We start from the raw sequence: 10,862 nt of genomic DNA, 5'->3' as shown, positions 1-10,862 counted from the left end.
AATGATTGATGTTCATTACTGCAATACAGCTTCATGGACTTGTACAAGCAAGTTGAAGTAAGGTGAAGCTGTTCTAGTGGATTGCAATGGCCTAACACCTTGCCAACAAATGTTATGTTGTGTTACTTTGTCATCTATCTGTAGCTTTCACTAAACTTTGATCCATTCTCAAATGTTTTCAGTAATGACTTATAATGCAAACCAAACTGCAAAGGGTGCCTTTCAGGTAAAATGCTGCCCAATGACACAGGAGTCCTTGAAGCATGAACTTGTAAGTATGAAACAAAGCTTGTGCATCAGACTTTTTTCCACAAACACTGGTAAGAATTGGTATATGTACTTTAAAATAAAGCAAGTATTATCTCATAGCTATTGCATTTGATGAAAAAATTCATACGACATGACACAACAAGAATGATTTTAACCGAAAACCACAACCAGTGACCGTTCAAACTGAATGTTTGAACTATTTCATCTTGGTTTTCATCTACAAATATTTGTTATGTGCATGTGAGCATGTGATTTATTGGTTCTCTCAGTGTTTCTTAGTGTCCCTCTGTTCTGGGGTTGAGGCCACTCTCACCATGTGGTGTCCATTTCAGTGGCTGTGTTGAATCCCTAAAGCATTCTCCCTTTTCTAACAGCCATCCAGTTCTAGCAGATTGAACAGGTCTTCGATCCTGATGATGATGGGTTATTGGTGGCAGCTGCTAAAGAAAATAAAACATTTTAACAAATACAGCACCATTTATAATTTTCTACACAATGCCAGTCAATGCCAGTTACATCCCTGCTAAAAAAGGTCGATGTCCATAAAGAGACATTAACACCATGGAATACAAAAATAAAATGATCACAACCCTCTCTCAACTGACATCATGTTAAAGTTTCACCCAGAAAGTCATTTTAAACTTTACAGATAAAGAGATTTTTGATCCTTCTATATTCTACATGACAGCTGTGTAACCTAGTTTGCTGCATAATCTTCACTTTCAAGAACAAATTAAGCAAAATTATAGTGAGACTGCTGCTTATGTGATATCTTTGCCAAACCTTTTTTGGCAGCTAGTTCTTCTGCTTTTGCCTTGGCTGCTTCTTCAGCTTCCTTCAGCTTCGCCTCGTAAGCCTCCTGTAAAGCCTTCCACTCTTTCCGGTTGTTAAGAATGCCATCATACATTGGTTGGATAGCCTTGTGGAACCGTGAAAACTCCTGCCGATGATATATTCATGTAATATGCTTATTTTTCCTTTGGCTTTAAAATTCAAGCTCTTTTTTGGTATATTAAACCAGAATACTGTATAATGCAACTTTAGCAATTAAGATTTAATTATAGATGTCTGTTAAATAATACCTTGTAGACAAAAGTGCAAACAAAGTCTATAAAACCACACTGAAGCTTGGGCAGTTCTGCAGCTTTGTTCCTGTCCATCATTGGCTAAAGAGAGAAAGAATACAAGGGCTTATGTATGACATTAAAACATACATTTAAACCCCCCTCATTCACTGATTAAAATTACAAGTCAAACTGAAATATGTCAAACTGGGACTTGTGGTTGAAGGCGTAAAATTGTCAAGGATCAATTGTTTCTGTGAAAATTTGCTGACTGGAACACCCAATCCTTGACAGTTGACTAATAACTTAAAGGACAGACAAAAATGTCTTGTTTTTGCAGGACAATGCATAACCCCATACTGCACACTGTACTACTTGCACATTACAGGAACTTGAATGGGAGTTATTGCCACATCTCCCATACAGTCCTGACCTCAATTCAAATGATTTCTACATGTTTGGGCCATTTAAGGAGGTCCTGGGAGGCAAGCTTTTCAAACATTTAGCAGACAGTCTGATCATGGCTCCAGTGTAGTAAGAAAACTGTTATTCATCACCATCAAAAGTCCCGATTTATAATTACAACTTGCAGACAACTAAATAAGATCATCTAAAGTGTGCTACTAGGGCTAAGTGCCAACCATGTTAGACTCACAATGGGTTGTTGCTCAAGTACAGTCCTTTCTAAATCACCCTGCTCCCAGAATTCAGCTGCTACAGACAGTGCCACCTGCATAGACACAAAATCTTATACATCAGTTATACATCTAGAACTTTGTTTTGATGAGATAACTTCATCCAGACATACTTACCTTACTCTGAACTTCCCATGGTTTGGTAATGGCTGACAGATCACAAGCAGTCATCATCATGGCCCTAGTGTTTCCATGTAAACATTACCATATCCACAAAACAGAAATGAACAAAATGTACTTATTGAAGCAGTAAAACAAACCATCAAGTTAATTGTTTTTATTTGTTCACTGATCAGCCATAGCACTATGACCACTGGAGGTGAAGTGAATAATACTGATTCTAAATTGTATACCAGTAAACCGATGACAGGATCATTGTAACCCAAGGCTCATCTATGCCTATGGGGACCAAATCGGTCCAATCCGATTACAAAGAAAAGAGAATGCAGCACAAAGATCAGGTAAAAAGACAATGTTGGTCATGATAGCCAACTGGTGACAGACATCACAGTCTACTCCCAAAGGACTTGTGGAGTAATGTCCCGAGGGGCCAGAGCTGGGACAAGGGGAGCCTACACAATATTGGGCATAATGTTATGGCTGATCAGCTTTTATATTAGTGACCAATTGTCATGTTTGCACTCACATTACAATTTCCTTCCTCGTTGTTTCCAAAGACAAAAACTCAACCCATTTCTTCTCATCCTCATATGTTTCAGAAAGATCCACAATTTTCTGGAACATAGTCCTCTTCCTGTTAACATTAGAGAGTTATTTTTGAAATAGGTGAAACATTTTAATTAATCATTTGTGAATTGTGTATTCTATTCTATTGGTATGTTAATTCTATTTTGCAGTTCCTATTTGCTAAAATACATAAGTGTAGTTAAATTCCAGATGCTGATTGAAAGTGAAGATTTTATAAAACAGCAGCTCTGACATTAGAAAAGATGGAAATGTTTATATTAAATATTAAAATACATTTTGTTAAATTGAACATGGAAAAATTTTCATGTGTTTTAAAAAAATAATAATAATAATTTGTTGTCAAATTGCTGTTGTACTGTATATAAAAACATCAGGGTATAAAATCCTATCACTGAATATTTTTCTATAACACCATAACATGGTGTGTTTTTTGACTCTTATACACCTTAGCTTCAATTAAATGATTATAAGAAAATCCTACTAATAAAAAATGAATACTCACTTGAAATACAAGGCAAGGTCAGTTGCAATAATGGCGATGTCGATTAGATGAAAAACGTGCTCTGTTTGTCTTCTGTTCAGGTTCTGGAAAATGTTTAAAGTCTGCAACCAAAAATATATGTCCCAATCAGTCAGTTCGTATGGCAGTCTGGGAATTTCTCAACCGTTTTTTTTTTTTTGTTTTTGTTTTTTTACAAAAGCCTTTTTATTTTTTTTACCTCATCTCCAAGTAAAAACTTCCCAAACTCTAAGTGATGTCTCTCCAGAATAGATGACCCATGAAGCTTTGCTAATGGATTTTGTGATCTAAAAACATATTAGAAAAATCACAATTAAAACATTGCGACATTATAATAAATGTGGTTTATTTCTTATGTAACAAACTTGGCATATGCTCCATTCCAAAATTCTGCCTTGGTCAGTGAGAGTGACTTACTTCACTTGGTAAAGATTATTAGTGCCTCTGTGGTCAATATCATGTAGGAATCCTGCCGTAATCATGGCCATGACTTCCAAGTCTGTGTAGTATCGCTTCAGCTGCCCTGTCTGACTCCACACATAATTAAACTCTAATTATAGATATCACAGTATCACATCTCAAATTTGTGCTAAATTGTTGCTTAAAGAGGTTCATACCGTTAGTAATGTAAACATGGTTTGTCCAACATTAAAGCCGTGGCGCCAGTTGTGATAGGTGATCTTTCTGTAGCCCTTGCTTACAGAGTACATAAACCGTACTAAAACCTAATGGAGAAAATAATGGCAGGTCATTTAATATCTGATATTTAAAAAAAAAATTACAGATTTTCTATGTGGACATTGTAAACAAAGTTAAATTGTATCAGAGTTTTTTGTATCAAAGGTCCTTTGTTATGCTAATATAAAATTGGTTTACAGATTCAAAATTGAAAACTGCACTCAAAAATGATAATTCTTTTTAAACGAGTCAATTAACAAAACTTGCTCTTGAGATTTTATTGTGAGCACTAAAGATGTAATGAAGGTTGGTTAAACTCTAGTCATGAGGTGGATTTTTTCCCTTATCACTGTAGCCTTGAAATCAGCACTGGAGGCAGCGAGACTGTATGCTACACTTAAATTGGGACTCCTCCTAACAATAAATCTCCTAAATCTCCTAACAGTAAATATTCCAAACACTAAACAGGTCTTAGTTTTAGGTACACAATGTTGGAATATTTATCATGAAATACATTTCACACATCACAAATCTCCTCATATTCACTTAGTAACAAAACAAAAACTACCACTGCTAATTGACAGAAATACTGACCTCCTGAGGGACCTGAAACTTCTTCACAACACCAACTTCATAGTACATTTGGATGCCACACATCACCAATTCCAGCTCTGAGCAGTCAAAGTCGCAAAAGTGGAACTCATATATCTCAAATTTATTTCTCCCTGGAAGTTCTTTTTTCTACATATGAGATCAGACAACAGTTAAGACAACAGTTATGTGTATATAAATAACATGAGCTATAATATTTACTAAAAACAATTGACTAAAATGTTACACTAAGATTGTATTGTATTTGGATTAAATAATTGTATTCCTTATCATTTGAGGGTGTCAGTGTCACAGTTTATCTCTGGATGCTGTGCAGTATTTTTTTATTTCAGGTTTTGTCGGACTTTTATTATGAAACTACCAATATCCTTTTGGATTCAGGTGCATTTACGTACAAGGCAAGGTCAGTTGCAATAATGGCGATGCCGATTAGGTGGAAAACGTGCTCTGACTGTCTTCTGTTCAAGTTCTGGAAAATGTTTAAAGACTGCAACTGTAAACATGTCCCAATCATTGAAGTTGTTTTTTTTTTGTCTGGCACTGTTGTTATCTTGTCTGATCTTTTAGTTCACTGCCAGTTCTGTTATCTCATTGATGCTATCCCATGCTAACTTTAATACAGATTTGCCAAGACCAGTTCTTCATTAACCTAACCTATACCTGCCTTCAAGTGGCGCAGTGGTAAAGCGCTCGCCCTATCATCCAGGGAGCGCTGGTTCGAATGATGCTGTTTTCCTCTTACAGCCGGAGGCACAGAGAGAGCTGATTATCACGCATTCCAGTCAAATCCTGCTCCACTCAAGCCATGTCCTATTGCCCCAAACCATGCCCTGCACCACTATACCTGACCATGCCCCATCCAAGCTGAGCCTAGGTCTGCCAAAACCATATCCTGCTCTTCTTTTTGTCCTGGGATTAACCCTGTTCTGCCCAGTCCAGCCTCAGCCAGACCCTGTGACACACCTAATTCTGATGATTCCATGTCCCAGTCTGGCTCACACCAAATTCTCACAAAGTGCCCATATCTGTTCTGGCTAGGTCTCCACCAAAGTCCTAAAAGATAGCCTTCTCTGCTCCAAGCCTTAGCCCAGACCCAGTCAGACCCTTGCAAGAGGCTAAAAAGGTAGCCTTCTTGGTCATGAGCTCACGGGATGCTTCAACCCATAACCTACACCAAGTTGCAAGTTTGTTTTGTTCCTTAGTCTAACATCCAGTTTAATGACCATTTGCCTCCAGCTAAATCCTGCTCCTTATCATTAACTTTGTGCATGTTAATGAAAAAATCTTATTTGCAAATGAGCATGAATATTGCACCAACAATACAACAGCATCTTATTTTGTCATGCAAATAAAACGTGTTGACAAGCTTATAATATGTATATACCAGGATTTGCCGAAGTTCATCTTCTTCACATTCTTTTGGTTCTTTTCCAAAATATTCCCTGGTTTTCTAGGGGAAAAACAAAAAACTAAATATGCACTGTATTGTCCTGATATTGTCAGAAATATGTGATTTTTGTGACTCAATACTTGTAACCTAAGACTTACAAGGATATTCTGAATCTCATCATCTCGACACTTTACATGGTACAGCACCATGTCTTGGGCAATGTCTTTTCTGTTTTCCAGTTTATTCATCTTGTCATAGGTGTCTGTGTTGAGTGCCGACCAGCCCAGAAATTGGGTCAAAGCCTTTAAAATAAACATTTTATATCATAAATGATAATTAAGACTTATGTTTAAATAGCAAACAAGTAGTAAGTTACTAAGAACGTGGTGGTTTTCCAAGTTTAAAAATTAAGAAATGTACCTCCATTAGTTGTTCATCCTGTTCATCAAATGGCTTGCCATCCTTCCTGTTGTAGAAAGTTGCCACTCCCATAATTTCTTCCTTTTTGTTGACGATTGGCAGAGACAACACATTTTTAATGGTCCATCCACTGTCATCAAGTGCCTCATTCTACAGCACAAGGATAGAAGTGCATGCTTGGTATAGAAGACATGAGATGTTAATTGTTTTTCTTTCAGTTTAGCCCTTTCTAAACCCCACCCACTAGCCGAATGTCACTAGCTGCATAACAACCACCAATCTGTGACCGTAAGGGTTAATACCTCTAAGATATCTTTTAAACGGCATTGAAAAAAACAAGGCAGATGGGACTGAATGATGGCACGATCAGTTGATCTAATAAACAGCTTTAACACCACAACCTTGATACTACCACTTTGGTCAATGTTTGGTCAATTTGCCAACTCTCTCCCATTAGCTAGCTTTTCCTTATTAAAAGACAAGTATTGCCCTTCTCCACATGAGCTCATAGACTGCCATGATTGTTTTAGTGTCAGGAAGGACTGACAAGACAGAGAGTAACATAATTCTACCTATGCCAGTACACAACCACTTATGCATAATGTCTGTAATGTTCCTGCACTGTCACCGAAATTAAATATTTAAATGCAATTTGTCAGTTTTTACTGACAAATTCACTGACAACCAGATTTTATGATGCTAAAACTATACGTCTGATTGGGATTATACAGCTGTCCCACTCATGAACCTCCTGATATTATTGTTTTATGAAAGAGAAACGTCTACCTGAAATTTGAACATGTCCTCTGCTGGTGCATTCATGATATTGCAGATCTAAAGCAGTGAAGAAAAACTAAATGTAATGTGGCTTCCAGTTTTAATACATTTTCTTTATGAATTATATTAGCATGCAAAAAAATGGTCACACATACAAAGCCACTTTCTGCTACGTAGGTGGGTAGTCCACTCGCCAGTGCCCAGTGGTCTGCAGGTGGATTTCTGTAACATTAATAATCATTTGTCATTTGTTTTAAAAAGATGTTCATTTTCTATTAGAGCAGTTCCTAAAATAGTAAGATCATAACTGCAACAAAAACTACAATTTAAAGTTTTGTATTCATGTGCTCATTCTAATATGTTCTAATATGTTGTTATCCTTTCTATACTGTAGCAACAGCTGATTAACAGAAACATGTGACATATCATCTGATTAAAAAGCAAATTATTTTTTTTAGCATTTATGGAATAAATGTCCATTGTCCGCACTTTCTAACCATAAAATGTAACAGAATGACAGAGTAGTGTCAGGGCATTTTTATTTTTAATTTTTAAATCTCTGCTATATATCATGTTGCACTATTTTGGCTTATTTCCAATTATGAGAACAACAATTATTTATGGCTTTTATACCACAAATAGTAACTGAAACTACCATGTCTATTTTACAACATTAGACATAAACAGATGAAAAGTATGTGATTTAATAATAATTGCTATATGTTGACATTTTATATTATGTAGTATGTCCTGTTTATGGACATACTACATAAGTTACTGTGATTATAACTATACTGTATTAACTGTGACAAAGGCTGTAAGGCAAAACTTACGGTATGACTTTAATGTCTTCCTTTCCATGCAAAATGTAGTCAATGACTTTGTAGAAAATGATTTCCTGCATAAGCACACATGAACACATGAGCCTCCGTGTTTATTAATTTGGCCAAATGTGAAATATTAGAGTTGATAAATCACCTACCCTGCCATCTGGAGTGACAGGACCAGAATATGGTGGTTGTTCTCCCATTAGAACAGGCCAGACATCAAAGAACTCCTGTCCAACACCACATGAGAAATAAGGGTCAGACCCAAGTCTAGTATTAAACGAGTATGTATTCATTTATATCAGCTTAATTTCTGGTAACAGGAAATTTGACATATTAGACTAAATAGTTTGAGAGTTCAAGCTCATGGTCGATAGTCAGACCATCAAGAAATGCATGTAGGATTTTTTTTTATTAATCAGGAGGAAATGGAAAGGTGGTGAGTACATGAACTTTATCACTTGTGGAGAACTGAGAGATGGGAATTTGAAGGAAGTTGAATTTGGCCACTTTACACAGTATATGGTATTTTTGGACACACCTTTTCCTTAGTCATGTCCAGTAGACCGACAGAGTAGCGGTCACAGTTGAGGTACGCGCGTACTGTGTACAAAGCTTTGTGAAACTGACGCTCAATATCCGTGAGCTCTTCGAACACTTTGTTAGCAGACCACAAAAGCAGCTGTACACAAAACATACCACAAAAAATCATATTGCAATATTTGAAGACATTTTAACAATTTATGATATGCACCATAGTTTTTGACCTAAAGATCTAAAACATTTAAAAGACATGGTTCCTGTTTACATGATTTATATTTTTTTATTTAATAAAATATTTAAAAGTGCCCTATTTGATGTCTATGACATACTCACCTGGCCTTTACGTGTCTCACAGTTGTGCAGATAGCTTAGGTGATAGATCTTCAGGTTCAGTGTGCCAACTTTTAGATACTTTAAAAAAAGCTGTGAGAGAAAGACCTTAATTGAGGCATACACATATTAAATTGAGTAGTTTATTAAGGGTTTTTTGTAGAACCTTAAATTACTTTCATAATTACTTTTAGCAATTCAGGGTTAGACAGTAAGTGACCAAACTAACACTTTAAAAAATGTATGTATGTAAAGAAGAAATATGCAATTAAGCTATTCTATGCTGTAAATCACTCACATCTTCATCCTCATCTGTGAAATGGGGTCCGTTATTTTTATTGACTGCCATGATGACCGCCACCACATCTTTGCCGTTCATGATGGGGGTAGCCAAGATGTTGCGGGTTGTGTATTCCGTCAGCTCATCAACAAATGTACTGAAGTAGCTATTCTGGAATTAATAAGATTTTTAAATCAATGTTTTAAATACCTTTTCTGTCATAGTCTTTGATAAATAAATAAATTACTTGTGTCATTAATGAAAATGAAAGTGCTGTTTATGAAGATTTTTTTATTTTGTAGGATATTTATACTGACATTTTATATTTAGGCTTAAATAGTTCAAAAAAATAACCTCACTTGATCTATTTAACTTTTTGTATTCTTTTGCTGACAAACAAAATACTGTACAATGCCACTAGTGAAATAATCCCCAAGCCAGAAAGGGTCATGACATATTGAAATAAATGGATTATGTCAAGAGGATTTTGCAGGTCTAAATTGTGCATCTACTACCTGTATGTACAAGCATTATGGTCACTGGTGCTCCAGTATTTTTTATTTAAAATGTAATAAAAAAAATACAGTAGCCTACATCATTGTGTTATATTTAAAGATCGCAAAATACATCTTACCTCTTTAACATCCTTAACATTGATGGTTTTTTTTGATTGAGCAACATGACCAACTATGCCGATATCAAGAGGAAAGACAATCTCTGAGTCAGGTGGAACCACACACTCTTCCAACTTTGATGAAGCGTTGACATTAAACAGTCGTGTGGCCAATTCAGCTATGCCATTCCTCTGTCTGTACATGAAGAGACTGCATCGGTCCGCATGGATCAGAGCGCTGAGTCGCCTTAGGATTTTGAAGATCACCTTCTCCATGTTGACGTTCTCTTGCATGTCTTTGATTAAATCAAAGAATATTGCACCTTCCTCCACCTGACACAACATCTCAAAGGAATCCAAATCCACTTTGGACTCTGGGACTCCTGTCATGGATGCCACAGTTCCAGGTTTAAGCTTTTTTGCAAAGTAGCTTTTCGAGAAACTTGGGTTTCCATCTAAAAACTTCTCCACATCTTCTTTTTTGACACTCATCTTCACTTTGTAAGCACCACAAAAGGTTCAAACAAGGCTCAACTCTGGTCTTGAATGAAAAAAGCTATATACTGACATGCATAATTACAAAGCTGTGAAGGTAAAAAAAATTGCAGCAGCAGGGTCGTCCACACAAACCATCAGCAAGGTGTTTCCCTTGTAGTGTTGAAGGTGAACAAGGATCTGCCCATGCAAAACTGATCAGGTGATCAGCAGCAAAGCTGGTGTCCACTTCCTCACCAGAGTATCTTTATCCTCTATAGTCTATATATCTTCTCTGCGGTAACAGAAAATAGTCACTGTGAAAAACTTGTCAGTTCAAAACGTCTTATTATTCAACTGGCGTACATTAAAAATATTAGATTTGCTTATTGTCTTCTCTCCCAGGCCTTTGTACTGCAAGGTCTTTATGTTCTTATTAAAGGCACACTCCTCATGCCTAAGCCCTATTCAGCCAGGACACTAGCTGATTATCTCAGCACTCTTGTCCTCTTCTCTCTGAAGGAAATAAGAATCATGTCCACATTTACTCTATTATCAATGCACAGTGGACTAGGGATAGTATTTTTTTCGGGGTAAATAAATGAATAAATAATGGAATGAATGAATGAATAAGCATGCTTTAATATTTAATGTTGTAAGT

General features: G+C 36.3%; 1 protein-coding gene across 3 annotated transcripts; it reads right to left on the bottom strand.

Annotated features, from left to right (window-relative positions):
* On the bottom strand, positions 1-10,326 carry pde6b (phosphodiesterase 6B, cGMP-specific, rod, beta). 3 transcript variants are annotated; one of them, XM_053479303.1, is made up of 22 exons: positions 9,749-10,326; positions 9,133-9,285; positions 8,838-8,927; positions 8,503-8,643; positions 8,117-8,191; positions 7,968-8,032; positions 7,290-7,356; positions 7,144-7,191; positions 6,358-6,507; positions 6,096-6,239; positions 5,932-5,997; positions 4,530-4,676; positions 3,875-3,982; positions 3,675-3,784; positions 3,457-3,544; positions 3,240-3,340; positions 2,676-2,783; positions 2,147-2,210; positions 1,990-2,064; positions 1,353-1,436; positions 1,054-1,210; positions 1-710 (listed from the first exon to the last, which is right to left on the bottom strand). In XM_053479303.1, the coding sequence occupies exons 1-22, from the start codon at positions 10,217-10,219 to the stop codon at positions 655-657; spliced, it is 2,568 nt and encodes an 855-aa protein (XP_053335278.1). In that variant the 5' UTR covers positions 10,220-10,326; the 3' UTR covers positions 1-654. The 3 variants fall into 3 exon arrangements, with proteins under 3 accessions (XP_053335278.1, XP_053335279.1, XP_053335280.1); XM_053479304.1 differs by having other exon boundaries at positions 1-707; XM_053479305.1 differs by having other exon boundaries at positions 9,133-9,280; positions 9,749-9,773.
* Positions 10,327-10,862: the final 536 nt, after the last annotated feature.

Source organism: Clarias gariepinus, chromosome 19 (genome assembly GCF_024256425.1).
Source record: "Clarias gariepinus isolate MV-2021 ecotype Netherlands chromosome 19, CGAR_prim_01v2, whole genome shotgun sequence".
NCBI lineage: Eukaryota > Metazoa > Chordata > Actinopteri > Siluriformes > Clariidae > Clarias > Clarias gariepinus.
Note: the sequence above shows the minus strand (reverse complement) of the source record. Positions and strands in the feature narration are given on the sequence as shown.

What these genes read in the sequence shown, in the direction of transcription:
- pde6b (XM_053479303.1), bottom strand. Translation starts at nt 10,219, where the DNA reads ATGAGTGTCAAAAAAGAAGATGTGGAGAAGTTTTTAGATGGAAACCCA. An exon ending in AATAATCTTTACCAAGTGAA is followed by an intron (nt 3,545 to 3,674) that starts GTAAGTCACTCT and finishes ATATGTTTTTAG; the next exon opens with ATCACAAAATCCATTAGCAA. An exon ending in TTTGCACTTTTGTCTACAAG is followed by an intron (nt 1,211 to 1,352) that starts GTATTATTTAAC and finishes TATCATCGGCAG; the next exon opens with GAGTTTTCACGGTTCCACAA.